This window comes from Sprattus sprattus (assembly GCF_963457725.1).
Source record: "Sprattus sprattus genome assembly, chromosome: 5".
NCBI classification, from domain to species: Eukaryota; Metazoa; Chordata; class Actinopteri; order Clupeiformes; family Clupeidae; genus Sprattus; species Sprattus sprattus.
In genome coordinates, this window is record NC_137924.1 from 35,521,327 (window position 1) to 35,543,601 (window position 22,275).

The following is a 22,275-nucleotide window of genomic DNA, read 5'->3' on the forward strand; positions in this document are numbered from 1 at the left end:
TTCTTCATCTATACAAGTGTGTATGGGGTTATATAGGGTTATATAGGGTTCTTCCTCTATACAAATGTGTGATGCAGTGAGGTGAATGTTGCTGTTTGTTGTCCTAGTGTCTAGAGCCAGTGGTGGTGCAAAGCCAGCACTCTGTATTCAATACATGGGTTTGTCAGGGCTGGAACCATAGAGTGCGTGTGTGTGTGTGTGTGTGTTTGCACCCTGCTAAAGGACCAGATGGCGATGGCTGGTCCGATCTAATCTGGTCTAATCTGTGTATAGCATCTGTGTTGGATGGCAGTTTAATGTGTTAAATTGGGGGGGATTGGAATTTTAGAATGTGAAATTGGGATTGAGCTCTAAATTAATTTACAGATTAGGGGATTTCTGTGCCATCCAGAGGCTTCCCTCAGTGTAATGAATGCGATAGCATTAGCGTATTTCAGTTGAGGTTTTGTTAGCGGAGTGGTTTGTTCCATTGCCCCTCAGACTGTCTGTGTGACTGACTGACTTTGGATGTTGTGTATCGGGTCTCTCTCTGGAGCCTGGAGACCCCCCCCTCCCCCCCCCCCCCCCCCCCCCCCCGCTCCCCTCTGGCCCTGACCACCCTCACCTGTCTGCCGAGATCACACATGTAGACAGCAGCAAGACCAATTCCCCGGGGCGCTCCACACTCACTCACTTTGACACAGGGGGAACACATGGGCACAGCACCTTCAGGGGGTTCTGTTAAAGACATCCAGTCTGATTACACATATGCACTCACAACCAGGGTTGGATGGTCTTCAACAGGGGGTTCTGTTAAAGAGATCCAATCTGATCTTCTGCCCACCAGTTTGGTATAAAGCAAAATGGGGCCACAAATGTAGATATTTAGCTGTGATTTTTTTGGATTGCACCAACCGTTAACAGTGAATTAAAGGTAACGGTGTTCTGGCAAGGTAGCTAGATCCCTAACCCTGAATGCTAAATAAGCAGCTAACGTCAATTAAATGTAGCACTCCAGACCTGTGTGATGTCTTGTTTTCCTGATTGTTGGCAGTAAACATTGCCACTTTCAAAACATTGAACAAGGCTGATTGTTTGAATTGATACTAACACAAGAATGTATGCTAAAGAAAAGGTTTGTTAATTCACATCACTTATATATTGAACCCATGAGGAGGATTTTGCCCCATGTAAGATATACCCTTGGTTCTGTATAAAAATGCATATAATAAGCTTCTAATCAAACATGAGTGTTCACATGTTAGAAGTAACTGCCCTGTTGGCCAGGGTAGAACAATGGTACCAGCTGGGGTGTGGGCCTAGGCAGGCGTGTGAGTCTTTGGGCAGACGGCGAACAAAAGCAAGTCGTATCTCGTTTGTTAAATCAGGGTACAGTTCAACTGACTGAACAATGATCTGAGATATAGCCTAGTTTTCTTAAAATATCTCAGTGTATGATAACACACATTGAAGGAATTCTAGTAAGAATATGTGTGTGTGGCGTGGGAAAAAGAGCAAAAGTTTTAGAAAGGTTCAGATAGTAGGCTAGTGAGCTGATTAAGTGAGGTGTCTGGAGACTGATTATTACCAATATTCACAAAACCTGTACAGCGTTCATGCTTTCCCCTGCAGCACATCATTTCACATGGTTGTGTATAGTACTCCTTTGAGAGCACAACTTTGAAATGAACATTCTGCCTTCTGTGGAGATAGTCCTCTCATCTGTGCTATACCTCGCCATGCTTCTCTCACATTTCACAAGTCTGTAGTACACTTGATCAGATGATCCAGGTTGCATTTCTTTTATATCGCTCTATTTTGTGGTTTGTGATTGTGCCTTCCGATGAGTGCCCATCTGTGTTCGTGGGTGTGAGTGCTGCCAGAGAGACACACACTGTAGTAGCCATGTAGGGACAACTATCACATAGGGAAGGATGTTTGGACATGGAACACTTTAGTATGGAATATACAGCTATATATAGTCACGTGGAGTTTATATTTAGCATAAAGTTTCAGTGAAAGATGTTAAAAGTTCTTCAATCTTAAATGATGAATGTGGTTAAATCAGGTCAAGTTGTAGTGGCTGCATCAGGCCAATTGATGTGTTCAATGAAGTAATTTTCAATTGTTTTCTCTCAATGTTTTGGAGCCTTTCTGGACCACTAAGACTGCTATAGGGTTACTATTGTTATAACTCAATCCTCATGGCGATCTCTCTCCCTCTCTCTCTTTGTCTCTTTGCTGCACGCTGACAGCCACACTCAGATTCCAAAGCAGGAGGCCGTCCAAGCATGCCACGCTGCCGGAACTCTGTTGCCACATCAGCAGATGACCCACATATCGGAAACTACCGGCTGCTGAAGACCATCGGCAAGGGCAACTTTGCCAAGGTCAAGCTGGCCCGGCATGTCCTGACGGGGAAAGAGGTGAGTGCTCACCTGCACACATCACCGTGGGTCCTCATCCCTCATCAGCATCACAGCTCTAAAGACCTGGCCTGGAGTTACATCACTTTCATAAAGGTGTTCAAGTAACACTCTCTCGCTGTTTAAAAGAGATGGAAGCTTTCAACCCCCCCCCCACCACCACCATCGCCAGTTTGGAAGATGTTGGTGTCTCTTGTCTGAATCGGTTTGGTGTGACCCGTTCATAATTAGTCTTCTAGACTTTCAGTTCCTCATGAACACATTGAATCCATCCCCTCTCCTAGGCCCACCAAACTGTCCAACCGTGCAGGGAAATGCCATGTACACTAAGCCTGGGCAATAAATCAGTAGCCATACATAGCACAATAGACATTTCCTCGATTGTAATAGGAACATTGTTAGATCAAAGTTTTGATAAGTTTGGCTGGTAAAATGGTTACATTCTGAAGTGTGCAGAGCTTGCCACACATGTTTGTGTATCTTTTGGACCAGTGATGTTTGTTTAACCCCTTGATTCCACCATGTGGCTAGCCTGCCTCAGACACAGTTTCCACCTAACCACTGACCCGTGCATCCAAGCCACTGGCATCAAGAGCCTGGTTGGTCAGTAGGCTAATCACGTTAATCCTCATGTGCACTGATGATGGCCCACATGTTAACAGCTAACTGGCTTAGCTGGCGGGGGCTAATGCCACAGATCTGTCTGCCTAGAATCTATCAAGTCACCATTATGAAGGTGAAGGGACGTGGACCAGTTAATGAAACCCAACGGTCCTTTGACCTCCTGACCTTGCTTTTAGACTTCCCTGCCCTCCTATTGCAAGGAGGCTGAAGAAAGGATGGTAGCTTAAGTGTTATTTTAAACGATGTGGTAATCGGTCATTGCCTTGTGAGGTCTTCAGGTTCTTGTCAGACAGCAACAGTAACATATGACATTCCCCTGTTGTCCAGGCCTCAGCAGCAGTGACGGTATTAGCAGAATGGCATCATTGTATGAGTGCCAATGAAAACCAGTGAAGGTTGTCTGCTAAAAGAATCGCTGTTAATCTCCTCACTAGTAGTACAGTGGTGGTAGGGGGTCCAATTTGGGTCCTGAATAAACTCCAGCTGTGTCTTTATAGTCTAGGAGGTCCTCTCTCTTGGTATTTAGAAGAAATACATTGTTTTGTAGACTTTCAGTACATGTTCGTATGATTTATGATATGTCAAAACATTCAGATATTTTTTTTAATAAAATACTTTTAATTTCAGGTGGCAGTGAAGATCATAGATAAGACACAACTCAACTCTTCCAGTCTCCAAAAAGTAAGTGCCACCCTCCCTCTTATTTGTGCCCACCTTTCTTCTTCACCTTTCTTCTCTCTCTCTCTCTCTCTCTCTCTCTCTCTCTCTCTCTCTCTCTCTCTCTTTCTTTCTCACACAGACACACAGACATACGCCACGACATACCAGAATACAGTTGAAAACAGAGGTGTAGACACAATTTTCTTTTTTTTGCAAAAATAGGAAAGGACATGCCTAACACATCACAGACTAACAGGCCAATGAAAGAGGGGATTTGACTTCACAAGGCTGTTAACCACTTTTACACTCCTAGGCAGAACACAGGGGTTCTTAAAAAGCACCTTCACACAGATGCAGCCACGCACCCAGAGACTCGCGTAGACACTATTTTTGTCTGCATAGCTGGTGATCAGGGGGAATAATTGCAGGAAATGTGTGAGAAATGTTGTCTGTCCCTCTTTGTACTATCAGTAAACAAGTACTGACACACACACACACGCACACACACACACACACACCATGTCTGCATCTGCTGTATCCACGTAAGCATGCAGGTACTCATATTTTGATAACATCCCAAATGTGCTCTCTGCATTTTGAAAACAAACATGTCTCCCCTTCCCAGTGTGATGTAATGTGTGTCAGATGTTGAACGAGTGAGTGAGTCACAGATGGGTCAGGTTCATATCCTGATCTTTGTTTTGTCTCTTCACCACCCTCACATTTTTTTGTCCACGTCTCTCTCTCCAGCTCTTCCGTGAAGTGAGAATCATGAAAGTTCTGAATCACCCAAATATAGGTGAGGATTATGATGTTTTGCACAGAATTTGATCATCTGCTTCATAATTGTTCTTTTGTATGATGTTGCCTTAAGTATTATGTTGGGCTGCAGAGTTAAAATAATGATTTCCTGGAAGCTAGAGCTAGACTCAGTTAAGAAGTTTAGGAAGTGATGATCATCAGGACAATTTAGCATTCCTGTTGAACCGTTTGCTAATCTCAGCCTTCACTTGCATTGGATATGAGACAACACAGAGCTGTGCCTGTCTGTGTTATGTGTCTTCTATATAAACCCACTCAACGCTGAAGCAAAAGCGGAGGCATTTGTCAAAATGAGATGATTGTGTTTTTAAACAGATGTTTGTCTGGCCTGTTGGTCCGATGAAATCTCTTGCTTAACTAAAAAATCACATAAGACGTGTGCACATTTCTTCTTAACAGACCCTCGCTAACATGCTAATTAAGTCATCAACCCCCGCATATTGCAGCTGTAAGTTACCAGACTCGGATATACCCAGATTTGTTACTGCAGCACCCTAATGTTGAGTGTGTATTTGCTGACAAATCCGTCTGTCATCATAGAACTTTTATTTCAACAGTTTTAATGTCAACTGGAACAGGTAATGTCAATCGCCAGTTTCTTACAGATAGAGTAAGCAAGACCTGCCCATCAAGCTAGACGGAGATTTCATAACGAACTTCTCTACTTCCTCCACTCCCTCTCCCTCTCCCTGCTTTGCCCAGCCCATCACCTGCATTGTCTAGTTAAACTTAGCTCCTGAAGGAGCCGGTGCCAAGCTTTGAGCCTGTTTGAGCCTCTGCCTCAGCCTCTGATGGAGCCTCTGCCTAAGCTTCCGATTGATTCTAGGCCGAGGCTTGCTCAGAAACCTAAGAAGCAAAATGTTCTGTGCTGCTGCCCATGCTTCCACAAGCCTTCAGGGACTCGTGTCCACGTGAACATAATGCTGCTCCTACTGAGCACGTTTCAAACGAACAGTAGCTTTAAGAGACTGAAGTGGGACTGTGTCATCTAAAAATATTTCCAGAAAATGCAGTTTATCGCCTCATTATTTGGTTATGAACAGGACAGGCTGAAACTGCTGTCACATAGAGCTTGGCTCTCCCTGAAGTTTCTCATCTCAACACCTTGAGTTTTTGTGTTTTGATTTTCTTTCTTTCTTTCTTTCTCTCTCTCCATCTCTCTCTATGTCTGCCCCTGTCCCTCACACTTTTTTTTCTGCAGTGAAATTATTTGAGGTGATCGAGACAGAGAAGACTCTGTATTTGGTGATGGAGTATGCCAGTGGAGGTAAGCACCGCATTCGACATTTTATAACTTGACATACAAACAGTGCCTTCCAGAATCGAAGATGATTGAAACGGCTTATAAAAAAATATATAAAAAACTTTAGCTGTTATTATATTTAAAATAGAAAAATCTTAACTTTATTTTTAGGTACATTTTGTCTGAAAATAAAGAAAGCCTTAAGTGTAAAAACGAAATCACATGTAACAGTCATTGGCACCCCAAAATATATTAAATTGAGTAAATATAAACAAAATATCATCCTACACATATTTAACTACTTTTCTGTTGGCCATAGTGTTAAGGAAATAAAGCTGTCATCAGTGATTTCCGCTTTCACTGGGGTATAAAAATGAGCTGACACAGGGTCCAAATCCTTGAGTCATCTATCACCACTGCACAGATTGAAGAGCATTCCATTACAGGCGAGGCAAAAGGGTGATTTGGAGTGAGTCAGGGGATGGATACATGAAAGTAGCTGCTGGACTTGAAATGCTCATATCAACAATAAGGGCAATCATTAAGAAATTCAAAACTATGAACATGAACCGGCCTGGAAGAGGACTTCAAGGCTATTGTGTCAGCAGCCTGAGAAGTACAAACTAAAATTGGACCACAGTTTCAGAATTAAAGTTTGGTAGTATCTTGGGGTCACCATGTCTCCAAATCCACCATCAGACGTCACCTCCATGCCAAAACACAGTTAGGAAGGTATGCCAGAAAGAAACCATCTTTTCATCACAAGAAAAAGCCCTTGGAGTTTGCCAGATACCACTGGAACTCTAACAGAGATATAGGGTGCTGTCATCTGACAAAACAAAAGTTGAGGGGGGATTTCGCATAGAAATTAAGTTGGCTGTAGGGAAACCAGGAGTTAAATATGGTGAAGTGATGCTGTTAGGGGTTTTCTCCTCCAAAGGCCCGAGCAGTACTGTTTGCATACATGGGACATAACTTGTTTTCATAGATTTTTAGATGCCGTATTTTCCAGACTATAAACGCACTGTATATTAACCACATTGCAGTATTTTATGTTACAAATCAAAGCTGTTTATTGACTGCGCCCGTGTATTACCCACCGTTTATTCAACGTTACGTCGTCGTGTCACGTAGAACTCAATGCCATATAGTTGTGATGCTAGCGCTACCAAAAAACTCAATGAGACTGTGGCAATAATCACAACATGTGTTTATCGGAATAAAATGTATTTTCTGCTCACGTTTCTTGTGGTAATGGGCTCATGTTTGCTTTATTTGCTGAGTAAAGACAACATTCGATAAACAGCAAGGGTATTTTTCATCAGCCTTTTTCACTCATATTTTAAACAAGGGTGCCGCTGCCAATCATTCTGAAGGGCACTGTATCAGTTGCATATGTGAACCAACTGGTGTATAACTCATTCATATTTCCCTGTAGTCTTCCACTACCTTTCTTTCTTTTCCCCAACGGAGATCTTTTTTCTTATTTGTGTTCCTTGTTATAGGGGAAGTGTTTGATTACCTTGTTGCCCATGGGCGGATGAAGGAGAAGGAGGCTCGTGCCAAGTTCAGACAGGTGTGTATGGATGATAAAGTAGGACACTTGCACCGGTGGGGTCAGATTGCACAGACCTCATGACCCTGTTCCTGTGCATACATACATATAGAGTCACTGTCATTTGCGCTGTTTAAATACTGTCTCTTACTTCCCATCTTTCTCCCATGTGTCTGCAGATTGTCTCAGCAGTTCAATACTGCCATCAAAAGTGCATTGTACACAGGGACCTAAAGGTGAGTGCTCTTACTATGCTGGCTATGTGGTATGTATGTAGATTGGCATTGCAGTCTTTGTGTGTGCTCAGGGCCCGGCCTAGTGTTGGTAGGATTTGGAAGAGTGAAAGGCATTGTCGGGGTTGATCTCCGTTCTCTTTGGCCCCTAGCATACGCACAGACTGATGATAATGGGTGCTGACCACAGTTGTCTGTGTAGCGGATCTCCATATTAGGCTGGTGGAGATGTTGTTTTGACTTCCTGTAATGGCTTGCACATGCCACCTCAGCTAAAATAAGATCTTATCTGTAGCACTTGTGTCCTCAGTGCTACATAATCACACACGCCCTCCCCCATCTTCTCCCGCACCAGGGGCCAACCCAGCCGGCTCAAACAGTACAGTACTGCGGCCAAAAGGTCTCCGCTTGCACCTCACCCGTGTACTCACTGAATGAGTGTGTTTTTATGGGTTTATTGCGTTTGGTCTTTCTCCTTCTGAACCCTTTATCAGAACATGTTGGAAGGCTTTAAATTGAGCTGTGTGTTTAAGCAGATGAACACATTGTGCTGAGCATCGGGATCAATACAGAGTTTGTGTCAGTCTTTAGATAAACCCTCAAAAACACACCTACCAAAGGTTTCTAACTTTTGGGCTCAGATACATGAAATTGTGAACACAGAGTTGTCCAGAGTTGTTTTTTTTTGTTGCAAAAATAGGTTATTAACACGTGTGTGTGTGTTTGTGGGTGTGTGAAATTTGGCCATTTTAGTTTCTCTTTAAACCTCAATTAAACTCCACACATGCTAGAGGACAGATTAATCACAGACATCAGACAGATCCATATGAGTATTTTTGTTTTGACACATAATGTGTAAGTAGTTAAATTACATTTGAATGAGAACAGTAATAGGTCTAGCTATGTTGTGAAGCGTGGCCGTCAATCTATCACTTACCCGTCACCTGAGAAGTGGGACATTAATCAGTGGCAGTGGTTGAGACAGACTGGGACATTAATCATTGGCAGAGACAGACTGGGTCATTTAACAGTGGCAGAGACAGACTGGGACATTAAACAGTGGTAGTGGTTGAGACAGACTGGGACATTAAACAGTGGCAGTGGTTGAGACAGACTGGGACATTAAACAGTGGCAGTGGCAGAGACAGACTGGGACATTAAACAGTGGCAGTGGTTGAGACAGACTGGGACATTAAACAGTGGCAGTGGCAGAAACAGACTGGGACATTAAACAGTGGCAGTGGTTGAGACAGACTGGGACATTAAACAGTGGCAGAGACAGACTGGGACATTAAACAGTGGCAGTAGCAGAGACAGACTGGGACATTAAACAGTGGCGGTGGCAAAAACAGACTGGGACATTAAACAGTGGCAGTGGCAGAGACAGACTGGGACATTAAACAGTGGCAGTGGCAGAGACAGACTGGGACATTAAACAGTGGCAGTGGCAGAGACAGACTGGGACATTAAACAGTGGCAGTGGCAGAGACAGACTGGGACATTAAACAGTGGCAGTGGCAGAGACAGACTGGGACATTAAACAGTGGCAGTGCATCGTTAAATATGCGCAGCGTTGTGATAAAATGTGGTAAATTGCTGAAAGGTTGTGTTCTTTTGGTACGCAAGATGATACAAGCCCTGGTTTGTCTTAAGTGTATAAAACCATTAATGGTTAAAGTTCCTTCCAGAAAGCTCATTAGGTTTAACTTGATGAACAGGACACGGCCAGAATATAATTTAGCTCTTTGGAAATAGCCTAGCTAACAATTTATTTCAACCATTAAAACACTTTCTCTTTCATTTTCTCTCTTATAAAATGCAGGTATTGCTGATCATACTAATGTGCTTTAAATCAGTAAGGTGTGGTAGTGTAATCTTCTTCATTACCCTTATTCAATTGCCCCTATAGGGATGAAGGAGAGGCTAGTCATAGAGTGTTGTACTTGGAAAATCCCATTCCGAGGCAGAACTTCCCTTCACACATGCATCAGAACATAATGTTAATGTTTCACCAAATCCTACTGAAAGCAGCAACAGAGAACAGATATGGTGGCTTTCTCTGTTTATTGTAATGACCGCTTCCTCCCTGATCATGTGACTCAGAAGCAAGACTGAAAGGGCTTGTGGTAGTGGACAGTGGGGACTTGCCAGGGTTCCCGCCCTAGGGGACTGATCTGGGACCAGTGTTGGCTTATCTAGTCTCTGATGAATACAGCGTTCTGAAGCACTGGATTATCCCCTTTCACTGAGTCAGCTGCCTTGTTTGGATTGAGCTAGTTAATGGCACATGCTCATCTGGTCTTGCCTGCTGCCTGTCTATTTGGGCTCAATGTCATCTGGTCTGGCACCCTCTGTATGGGTAAGATCATCAGTGTTTGGTAGGACTTTTTTTCAGCAGCGAACATATTTATTGCCATCTATTTATTCATACATAATGCCTCTTTAATCCAACTATTTACAGAGGGAAAACACTTAGAGGAAACGGCTGTCAGCTGCCATCATAGTGCCAAATAGTTACCCTGTACCCTGCCCATTTTCAACTTTCAGGAATAGACTTACTAAGACTTACTAAAACGAACTAATGTTAACTACTGTAAGTTCCCGACCGCTAGTGTCCATATATAGCCGATAGTCTTCTGACTTCCTTCTTGCTTCATTGGTTTGAACTAACATAGAGGGTAGCGGCAGGTAACACATCAGTCTTTCTAGCAGCTAGTAGGGTTATTGGTTGATGATGACTGTCACATATGGAAGTGAAAATTGTGGCCAGGCAATAGAGTCCATCCATAGTGTTTCATGCACTTCAAAGATGACTTGTAACTATGCTCTGTTGCCAGGCAACATTTGCTCCTCTCCACTGAGCTGACAAATGAACACTGCTGGTAGGCTACTGCTCGTTTCTAGAATGATGTGACCTCAAAAACGTAATGCAAACAACACGATACACATTTTGAGTATTGACAAAGGGAAGAGTTGCTTTGAAGTAGGACAAAGGAACAGATGCTGGCTTTGTCCAGTGTTTGGCCTTGTTGCTTATATGCCTTTTCACTATTTTTATTTCTATCTATGTTTCTAAATTCCACCTTAGAGTTGCTCTGCCTCACACCCCTCACCTCCGAACTCTCCCTCTCTCTCTCTATCTCTCTATCTATCTCTCTCTCTCTCTCTCTCTCTCTCTCTTATTAGGCAGAGAACCTGCTTCTGGATGCGGACATGAACATAAAAATTGCAGACTTTGGCTTCAGTAACGAGTTCACGGTGGGCAACAAGCTGGACACGTTCTGTGGTTCCCCGCCGTATGCGGCCCCGGAGCTCTTCCAGGGCAAGAAGTACGACGGGCCCGAGGTGGACGTCTGGAGCCTGGGGGTCATCCTCTATACGCTGGTCAGCGGCTCGCTCCCCTTTGACGGGCAGAACCTGAAGGTGAGGGAGCCGGAGAGACACTGAGGGATGGAAGTGGGGATTTACAACCTCTTCAGTGAATTAATCTTTACCCAGCATGCTCTTCTTCTCCGTGTACTCCCTCATTTGACTTCACTGTCTCCATTCTTTTCTCCCTCAGATAGTTCAATAGGCTTTTCTTCCTCCACCTCAATGATTTCAGTGTGTGTTTCTGCGTCAAAGACCAAAGAGCTTCAAATAATGAGATTGTTTTTGTTGCACGTTTAGGAATGTAGGTTGTTTGTCCGTTTTGCATGTTGCCTATGTAAATCTCTGCCCATTTGCTTCATGTCCTCCATTGCCAAAGCATACAGACGGTTGTATTCTTTACTACTTGAACTGACTAAGCTTATCAGTGCTGTTTGGCAAGGGTTAGTGTGTTGTCTTTCTATATGAACTTATCAGACGTTGAAATTGATTTGTGGGTTATGCAGAGCCTTGGCAAAAACTTGAAGGCTAACAGACAAGATTTTATAATGAAAAAATAACTTTGTGAAGTGGCAGGTACGCCTCAGGTGTTGCCCCTGAAACTCCAGCAGGCACTTCACTTAGATGCTCCCATCTTACACATTTCTGATCTGTTTGTCAACAATTCACCTTGCCCCCATAAAATGTAATGTCCTAGTGGGATGGTCAGTAATAATTGATTTTTGCTTACTTTAGATGAGAGCCGTTAATGGGGAGATTGCTTGGTGTGAGTGTGTGCCATTTCAGAGTAGGTTGATGTAAGTTCAATGATATTTGTGTTTTTACTATATCAGGATATACTATATTGGGTTTGTACTTTCTCAGGAATTGAGGGAGCGTGTATTGAGAGGGAAATATCGTATCCCCTTCTACATGTCCACTGACTGCGAGAACCTGCTGAAGAAGTTCCTTATCCTCAACCCCTCGAAGAGAGGCAGCCTGGAAGTATGTCTTGACACGCACACACACACACACTTAAAAAATACTTTTGCCTTAGATGAGAGTTGATTTGTTAGAAAGTAATCTCCTTATTTAGCCCATGCAATATTAACACATAACCTGCTGAAGGTACCATACCACTGTATGTGTTCACATTGCTGGAATTGACATTTACAGTTCTGGACTTGTCATCATCTCCCCTTCTGTGCTCTTCCTTTCTTGCCTTCCCCTCTCCCGAAAGCAAATTATGAAGGACCGCTGGATGAATGTCGGTTATGAGGAGGAAGAGCTGAAGCCATACCTCGAGCCTGTAGTCGACTATAACGACTCCAAGAGGACAGGTGTGTGTGTGTGTGTGTGTGTGTGTGTGGTGTGTGTGTGTCCGTCCACCTCAATCCAGTATGACTAGGACTTAATTATCTTCAGATTCCTTTCAAACTGTTTCAAATCGCAAATGGATTTTTTACCAGTTGGCTTTATAATGGAAATAAAGACTTTTTCATACCATATTTCATTCAGGACTGTCACAGCATGATAAGCCTATTTATAATGTCATTTTTCTGTGTGTCTGTTTTTTTTCTTTCTCCCAGATATGATGGTACAGATGGGCTTTTCCCTGGAGGAAATCAAAGACTCTCTTGCCAACCAAAAATATAATGAGGTTACAGCAACCTTCCTATTGCTGGACTACAGAAACTCTGAGGTACACACACTAAGACACACCTGACCTCCAGTAAACTTGACACACACACTAAGGTGTGCATGCTCTCACACACACACACACACACACACACACCTACACCTGACCTTTCAACCTCTTTCACCCTCAGTTGGATGAGAGTGTCAATTTGTCATCAAAGCCTCGCCCAGGAAGTGACCTCACAAACAGCAATGCCCCGTCGCCACCTCACAAAGTACAGCGCAGTGTGTCGTCCTCCCAGAAGCCCCGGAGGTCAACAGATCAGAGTGAGTATTCACTGAAGTCTGTGCACTTTCACACACACACACACACACACACACACACACACACACACACACACACTTTACTCTCATTTTTTGTGTCTGGTCTTTTCTCCTCATATGTTGACACTCTGTCTCTCTTTTGTCTGGTCTCAGGCTCCTACTCAAAGCGTGCTCAGGGCGACAACAAACACACCACTGAGGACACCGGGCGCAAGGGCTCCAGTAGCTCCGCTAAGGTGCCGCCCAGTCCTATTGACCACAAAAAAAGCTCTACCCCCTCCTCTGTGAGTGAACGCAACACTCAGCCTTCCATAGAGCTTGTGCTTTCATGTGATGCATTCATGTTTACCTCATATGTGAAACGTGTCACTTGTTATCTGTTCTGCAAACAGTTCCCAGAATATGAGATCCAAATGACAGGTCCTGTGCGTTTGTTCTGTTCAGTCATGTGTAGATGCACCTGACTCCACGCTGCTCCAGACTCTCTCATGTGTGTTCGTTTCAGTTGATTTACTGATAGAGAAGGAAATGTGATGCCCCCTCACTGTCTCTATGGTTGTGTTTACACTGCAGGGCTTGATACCAAGTTCCAATTTTTTAACTATCTGATTTGTTTTGTTTTGACCGCCTGTTTACTTCTACTTTTAAAAGTGACCCATATATGATACCCGTGTTTACACTTGCATCAACCCACATTTGACACCAACCCAGGGATAGGTTACTAAAACAAAAGGAAACAACCAGCCAGCACTGCAGCGAACGCAAACAAAATTTAAAAAAAGCAATCCGTTGCTTTCCGAAGCATCTTCCGAGGTCTGCAAAGACAGGTCCCCTCGGCAGGGGTCCACTGGCGAGGGTCTTGATCCTCCATCTGACTTTCTGCTGTTTAGCCAGTTGTGCACGTGCTCTACGTCATTTACATCCAGAAGTTTGTCGCATTGGCATATATCCAATTAATAGTGGATTTATTTCCATATATGAGTGAGGACCGAAACGGATCAGAGAATATCCGATTCCATGTGCTTTTCTCCTGTTGACACGTTCATGATACATATCTGATCTGTGCCACATCTGAGCACACAAATGGGAATTGGGTGACTTTGAGCAGGCGGTGTGAACAAAGACTAAGTTCTTGTTCTGTATCTGCTGTCTTTCTCCCCTCCTCTCAGAACTCGATCCTGTCTACGGGCACAAGTCGCAGCCGAAACTCGCCCCTCGCTGAGAGGTCCACGCTTGGGGTCCATAATGGCAAAGACAGGTACATGATGATGCACACTCTCCCACACACATGTTTCTCTTCGCAGCCCAGCCAGTGACCATGAACAAATAAAGATCGGTCATCTGACCAGTGAGTCATGGCAGATAACGGACACCCACGAAAGGGAGTTGTTGGTTTTATGGTAGTGGTTTCGATATTCCTTTGTTGGAAGAACACATACAAGCACACACACTCACACACTCACTCACACACCTACTCAAGGATACAAACATGGGTCTGACTCAGTCCTCATCTGACACCCACAAAGGAAGTCCCCTGTGAACTCCCATCCCCACAACCTCATCATCCTGCTCTTCTCTCCTTTCCTCCCCTCCTCCTGTTTTGTGCAGGAAACACACTCCACACACACCCCTACACACACAACCCTCTCTTCCTCTGCTCCCTTTACTCACCCCATCCTCACATATCAACAAACAAACAAACAGACAGATCCTCCCAGCCCTCCATTACTCCTTCACTCACTCCCCAGTCCTCCTCGGTAGTGGGTTTCATCCTTAACTGTGTGCCCCCATGCCTGCCATCATAATACATATACATGCTTTCTGTACATGCTTAACTGTGCCATATGTAATATGTATTATTGTCATGCCTTATGCATAACCTAATGCATAATTAGGCTTGTAGAGGTTTGGTGAGAAGGGCAATCTGCTCCCAGGAAACTGAAGTGCAGCCATAGGTTCATTATAACGTATATATATATATATATATATAGGCCTGAACATCACTTTCATGATTTTTATACTCGGTTTTCCTTTTGTTGCATTTGCCTTTGGCTCACTTGCCTTTCCCCATTTGCAAATAATATCTATTTAGTTATTTTTAACTGGCTGTTTGCACTATTGGCCACTGTTTAAGGTTTTTTTTTTTTTTTTTTACGCCATTATGTAAAACTGACACGACAGTAGTTCATACCACCAGGTGGTTTCCTGTGAGCAGCATTCCCCTCTCTCCTGTGGTCAGCTGTGGCACTGTGCTTCTGGTCATTGTAGTTTATTTGGAAGCTTTAGGTGTGAAGTGTGAGTCCTGCTGACTGTGTGTATTATGTGCAGTGTTGTAAGTCTCATCCTCTTAGTCATTGTAGATTATAAAGAGCCCCACATGTTCCTTTGTGTGTGGTGTTCATGTGCTATTGAATTATTAAGCAGCCAGCGCTAGGTTAGTTGTTGGGCTTCATGTTCCCCAACCCTTAACCCCCCCCCCCTCCCCCCAACCCTTTCTGTTTCCTCTCCTTTCTTTCTTTCCCTCCTTTACTTCAGACCTTGCTCTATCTTTCCTTGCTTGTCGCATCTCTATTTCTATCTGTCTGTCTTGTTCTTTGTCTGTTGCTGTGTGGGAATGTTGATGCGATGCATGATGATTTCTAAATGTGTGTTGGCTTGGTTATGCCTTTAAAGGGTTAGTTCTTGTTCTGTTGCTGGGTGATGGAGGAAGTGCTGTTCATTCTGTGTGAGAGATTGTGCACTAGACTTCTCTTTCCTCCCCCTCAGAAGCCCAGGGTGTTATTTCTCCATCTCACTCTTGCCTAATCCTCGTTTGGTTGTCTGAACATGTTGTAATCAACACTTTATTTTAATTTTTTTGGGTGTTCCTGTCTTTCTTAAGTTCAGATCAAAGATTGATGGTGAAATGAAAAGTGCATGTTGATGTCCTGGGTCCCTGTCGCAGATTAGCCGTGCAAAAGATTCACAATACGTCTTCTAAATCCGGATCTTTGATCTGAACTGCCCTCTTTAAGCTGTCTACTTGTCTTGCCTCTCCTCTCCTCCTTCCTCTCTCCTCCTCCTGCTCTCTCGTTCCCCCCTTCCATCCCTACTAATCCATGTGTTCTTGTATGCGATAGTGCTTGCTAAAAGTATTTGTTAGACGTTCTCCATTTGCTATTTTCTTTGCTTCGCGTCCGTTTCCCTTTGTCTTCTCCATCCCCCACCCCAGTGTCCCTAGCCTTCCATTGTGTGCTGAGTGTGGCTCTTAATCATGTTTTGTCCCCTCTCTACCCTGCACCCTGTTCACACGCATACCCACACACACGGCTGTGTGTATATGTATGTGTGTGTGCGCGTGTGTCTGTGCGGTTTTCTCCCTCCCCCCAGCCTGAACACTCCTGGGTCCCGCGCCTCCACGGCTTCAGCTGCCGCTGTGCTCTCCTCCTCATCCTCCTCTTCCTCACGTACCCGACACCACAAGTCCTTGTCCACCTCCGCACACCCCTGCCCCACTGACCTGCACACACACCAGCGCCCCAGGCAAGTCTCATCCACACACACACACACACACACTCTCTCACTCACACAACCACAGGGGAAAGAATAATCAATAATGAAGAAAGAGAGGAAGCTAGTTGAAGAAGAGGTCAGACTAGAGTGAGTTGTCTTCCAGCAGAGTCTATGTATTTATACTATATAATACACGTGTATATATAATATATAATACATACTGTATGTCTGTTTCACATACAAATATGACCGACAAGAAGTGGTTAAGCATGTCTAGCACACATACCTGCTAGACAAACCACACACACCATTCACACTAACAAACATCTGAGGATGACTTTTACAACCACCTCCCATCACCTTTACTGCCACACTAAGCCTCCTCAGCATCCTGCCACTAACATGATGCTAAGCTAACTCAAACACATAACATTTGTCTCACAATTTATTTTCATTGTAAAATGACATGATCTACCACTCACTCACACACACACACATGCTAAGTCTTATTAATCATCAAACTGAAGGGAACGTCGGCACCAAGAAGGCCCTCTGTAAGTATGGTGAACTGTAAGTTTGTGACTACTGTGATATCCACTTTGTTTACTCCTATACAGCCTTTGACGTGTAAAAACCATTTCAAAGTGTGTGCCTCATGCCCTGGGGCTCTGAACAGTCTACTAGTGTGAAGTAGCCTTCCCCATGAGACATGTGCTCTACTGATCCTGGATCTGTGGAGTCTGTGGGTTAGCAGTGCTGAGTCTGTGTGTTAGTGCTGTTGTGACTGACTGTGTTGAGGCTTGATCTGTTGCACGCAGTGAGCTCAGGCTCTTCCGGGCCTGGTTGGAGACCCTTGAAAGAAGGTACTAATTCAGTAGTACCGTCGCTCCCAGTCCTGCTGTTTCCCCTCATAGACGACCCCCCCCCCCCCCCCCCCCCCCCCCCCCCCCCTCTTTCTCTGTCAGAACCACTCCATCATCATCCATCCACCTGTGTGAGCGTTTCAATTCACCTGTGTCCGAGCATGCACAGGCCTTACTGTTGCACTGTGCTCCACCACGTATGTTGCATTACACTGGACTTAAAGCTTGCATGCTTGGGGAGATTATCTCATTCAAAGAAAGACTGAGGCTTTCCACTGAGCCTATAAGAGCATAATATTAGAATACATGTTTACATCCATCCTGAAACAAATCACCCTTCATTTAATACCATCATTTGATATCAGTATGGAATAGTGATGATGGAGAGATTGGACAGGAAAAGGAGAAACAGTCCACCACCCAAAGAGGCTGCTCCATCTTAACATGTGCCCTGTGTAGCATTCACTGTGTCACCTGGATTTTGGACACATTGGCCAGTGTGCCCTGGAGTCGGACATGGGCGCCGTGTTCAAGATGTCTGAGCATGCCAGGACTATATCAGATCCCTAGCCTGTTGCCTTGGAAATGCCAGGCCCAGTGACGGCGTGCCATCCTTAGTCTCCTCTGTGTGTGTGTCTGTGTGTGTGTCTGTGTGTCTGTCTGTGTGTCTGTCTGTCTGTCTGTCAGTCAGCATCTGTGTAAAGGTGCCTTTCAAGAACCCCAGTGGTCTGCCTAGGTCTGTAAAAGTGGTTAACAGCCTAATTAAGTCAAATCCCCTCTCTCATTGGCCTGTTTGTCTGTGATGTGTTGGGCAGGTCCTTTCCCAAACCTGTTAGTGTGACGTTCAGCAAACCCTTTGTGCCCTCTGATTTAGACCCTTAAGCTGTTGCTGTGATAGGGGACATGCACTGAATTTTTATGTGCAAGTGTCCAAAGATGATAGATATTTTGTTGAGAATGTATACATCTACGTGCCTTTAATTTGTGTGACTTTGAGTAATTGATGTGTGAGTAGGCACGTACATAGATAGTCATCTCCAGGAAGAAATAGGGGAAATGGATTGTTTTGATTGACAGCTGTTTCTGGCCTAGTTCTGCCACATGTGTGTTGGGCTCCAGCTTAAACAGATGTCAGGATCAGAAGAGTTTTTGCTGGTGCTGTGCAACTTTGATGGCCATAGGTAGTATTTATAGAATACATGCCAAGGTGCTTCACTGAGGTAGTATTTATAGAATACATACCGAGGGCTTTCACATAGGTGATCTATGAATATAAAGACGAGCAGATGGAAGCAGGAGTTTTTGTGTGTCAGATCGTGAGTGTTTTTGTGTGTCAGAAATTTTGAGTGTTTTTGTGTGCCAGATCTTGTGTGTTTTTGCGTTTCGGAGCGAGGGTGTACGTGGGTGTTTGAGGGACAGCCTAGCGCTAAGATTTCCCAGCACGCTATAGCGCTGGGGTCAGACACAATGGCTCATCTTGTCCCCTCACTTCTGGCGTTACGCAACAGCATGCAGCTGCAGAGAGAGAGAGAGAGAGGGAGAGAGGGATGGATGGGGCGGGAGCGGAGATGAGATGAGCTCAGTGCTCTTTTTAATGCCAGCTGAAATGGCCGCTGATTTCAGCAGCCTTCAATCCAGCCGCTTTTGGCCGTCTATCTATAGTTCTCCCGTAGTCTGGTGCCAATCCGCCCCCTGACATCTGCGTTACAAAGAAGGCCAGCGTTAAAACTCAAGCCATGAGCCATACTTGTTTTGGACATGGAGCTAACTTCTCTCCCATTTTTCTCCTTTCCTTTTATTTTGGTGATAAATAACCCCCCCTCCCTCCCTCACAGTGCCCCCCCACAAAGGGCTCCTGGTGCGTCCCCCTCGGCTCACAACATCAGCAACGCGGCGGCAGGGGACCGCACCAACTTCCCTCGAGGGGTGGCCAGCCGCAGCACCTTCCACGCAGGGCAGCAGCGGGGGGCGCGCGACCAGCAGGGCTCGCCCTATCACGGGCAGCCGGCTTCACCGTCCCTCTCCCACGGCAACAGCCAGCAGAGAAGGCCTGCCGCCTCGGGCATCTTCAGCAAGTTCACCTCCAAGTTTGTGCGCAGGTGAGTTAGAGAGAGAGAGAGAGAGAGAGAGAGAGAGAGACGGTGGTGTGGGGCATTGGGAGGTGTGGGAGGGGAGGTGGCTGTGTTTGGGGGCATTGTAGGAGTGGAGGTGTGGGTGTTGTAGCTACTTTAACAGGCATCCTGATGGAGAGAGGCTGGGAGGATGAGGCTGTTCTGTGAGAGTATCTGCATGAGATACTCAAAGGGCTGGGGAACAGACCCAGATGGAGAGCAGAAACAAGGACTGGGGAGGGAGAGAGAGCACAGGACAGAAATGCTGCACACATTCTAACACCTCCACTTCTGTGCACTGGTGATAAGGGATTGACTGTATGCTTTGTGCGTGTGCGTGTGCGTGTGTGCGTGCGTGTGTGTTATGTGTTTGCCTGTCCTCTGGCTCTGTCTAGTCTGGTCTTTTCTTGCACTGAATTCTGTCTTAGTTTGTGTGTGTCTGTATGTGGAGTGTACTCTTCTCAGGTCTTCTGAATTAACCTGAACTACTTTTTTCCGACCTTATGGTCTCTTTCACGGACATTCTCACCTCTGTTCCAGTTTCTACTGCATCCTTGTGCATTCTGTGATGCAGTCAAAGTGTTGCACAGCCCCTCAAGGCCAGGTCTTCATTGAATAATCAGGCCACGTCTCTGCACACAGGCCCACTTCCAGGCATACAGACAGGCTCTGGAGGACAGGACTCTCTCCTCTCCTCTCCTCTCCTCTCCTCTCCTCTCCAGCCTGGAAGATGTGCATGACGCACTCTGCCTCACCCACACACTCACACTTGAACACGCATACAGGCACATTTAAACAGAAATTCAACTCGCTCTCGTTGTTTTCTCTCCAGAACCATTCCCAAACTGTTTGAATGGAACTGCATATCAAACATTTATTGGACTTTTCTGTTAAGCATCATGTATCAAGTCTCAACTGACCCTGAATCTGAATTGGGGAAAACATTCTTTCATATTAATGAGAAAGAGAAAGTGTCCTTATTGGGCCAAGAATCGCATGAGAAAGATGCCTATGCTGTTACATCCTTAGTTCCCACAAACATTCTGGCGTCTGTAAGATGTGCACACTATCTTGAACATTTATCCAAGAACCTGTTGCCCACCCTGGCAATACATTAAGCTAGCTGAAAATACACACACACACACACACACACACACATTGTCTTTATCCATTATCTATCTCTAGCTAACACCAACACGCAACCCTTTCATTATCTCTAAGTGGTGCGCTCCACTCTGGAAAAAGTGTATTTGCTTCCACAGTGCTGCACCTCTGTGGTAACCATGGTGACTGCGGAGGTATTGCTTTGCAGTGGCACTATAAATACACATGGCAGGGACACCTTGGCGCGATCTTGCCAGTTTTGCAGTGTGCGTGCAGAGACTGGGGGAGGGGTCACTGCCTGGAGATGCCAGGCGTCACATTTCAGCGGTGTCCCGGCAACACCAGTGTTTTCACACGGCTTCATGGCCTGACCTCAGCCCATCATCCAAGAGTGTGACGGCTGACACACGCACACACACTGTGTTTGTTCAGAATTGAAAGTTAATATCGAATGGGTTTATCCCTGTGAAGTTTCAAAAAACACACTCGCACAGTAGCTCAGAGAATCAGGAAATGACATAGCCAAAACTATAGGACACACAATCAGTGGGTATATTTGAATATACACATACACACACACACACACTCTTACAAACAAGCTCTTTTGCGGAAACATTGACTTTAGTACGAGACAGAGGCAGTGGGCGTGAATAGCGAGAGGGCACGAAACAGAGAGAGAGAGAGAGAGAGAGAGAGAGAGAGAGCACGAAAGAGAGAAAGAGCGCGAGAGAGAGAGAAAGAGCACGAGAGAGAGAGAGAGGACCAAATAGAGAGAGAGGGCACAAGAGAGTGAGAGCACGAGAGAGTGAGAGCACGAAAGAGAGGGAGAGGGCACGAGAGAGAGAAAGAGCATGAAAGAGAGAGAGGGAGAGAAAGAGAGAGTGAGAGAGCACGAAAGAAAAAAGAAGAGAGAGAGAGTTCGAAAGAGAGAGAGAGCCCGAAAGAAAGAGAGAGAGCTACAGCCGGCTAGAGCCCTCTAATAAGACCAGTGGTGCTCTTCACTCCAGTGTGCTAATGTCCAGCCTGTCCAATCACATTCTCTGCATTCCCATTGGGTTGATTTTTGTGTTTAAAAGGGCACTTCCTGCCCGCACTCTCCAGCCCAGTATCTGCACATGTGATCAGCTAATACACAAGGTTTACAAACAGGGCTTGCTATGTAATGGGTTTCCTACCAGTTGTGACTTGAGTGAACGCTTTTCAGTGTGCATTTTGTAAGCAACTGTCTTGATACCTACATAGACGAACACATTATTACTATTATTATTTGTTTCTTTACTTTTTGATTGATCTTTTGTTATTTTTATTTTTTGTAGAAATCTGTCATTCAGATTCCCCAGAAGGTAGGCAAATGACAACCATAACCCCTCTCCTAAGAGACGTTTTGTTTTCCAAGTTGGCTCCTCTTCCCCTTTTTGGTGTTTCGTGCAGCTTTTTGTTCCTTATCCATTTGTTTTTGGTCATGATCTCTTTTGCTTATTGATCCCTCCATATTATCCTCTGTGGTTTGGCCTCCTTTTGTTGCCTTTTCTATGTGATGTTTATGCTAGTACTAACCACCCTCTCGCCAGCTCCCTTACCCTTCATCCACCGTACCCTGACACACATGGACTCTCCCTCTCCTTTCCTATCCATCCATCCATCCGTCCCATATCTTGGCCTGCCTCACCACCCCTCCCTCTCCTATTTCCAGTCCTTTATCTTCTAGACCTGACAAAGATCATCCTCTGGGACTTAGTGTGGTGTTGGACTTAGTTTAAAAGTCCTCCTCTAGTTGGGGTGACCTCTTTCAGGAACACCATGTGTTTATTACCAAGGTGTGGGGGACTCCTCAAAGCAGCCAGAACTTGGTG

The 22,275-nt window shown here is 45.0% G+C and overlaps 1 protein-coding gene across 1 annotated transcript in view; it reads left to right on the forward strand.

Moving 5' to 3' along the window:
* mark2b (MAP/microtubule affinity-regulating kinase 2b) overlaps positions 1-22,275 on the forward strand; it is a 36,280-nt gene that overhangs the window by 9,684 nt on the left and 4,321 nt on the right. Inside the window, 15 exon segments of the mRNA XM_080839111.1 lie at positions 2,235-2,405; positions 3,657-3,710; positions 4,440-4,488; positions 5,713-5,778; positions 7,260-7,330; positions 7,489-7,545; positions 10,729-10,965; positions 11,776-11,895; positions 12,131-12,230; positions 12,480-12,592; positions 12,720-12,855; positions 13,006-13,136; positions 14,022-14,110; positions 19,043-19,306; positions 21,739-21,765. Coding sequence (XP_080695237.1) covers positions 2,235-2,405; positions 3,657-3,710; positions 4,440-4,488; positions 5,713-5,778; positions 7,260-7,330; positions 7,489-7,545; positions 10,729-10,965; positions 11,776-11,895; positions 12,131-12,230; positions 12,480-12,592; positions 12,720-12,855; positions 13,006-13,136; positions 14,022-14,110; positions 19,043-19,306; positions 21,739-21,765 — 1,685 coding nt within the window.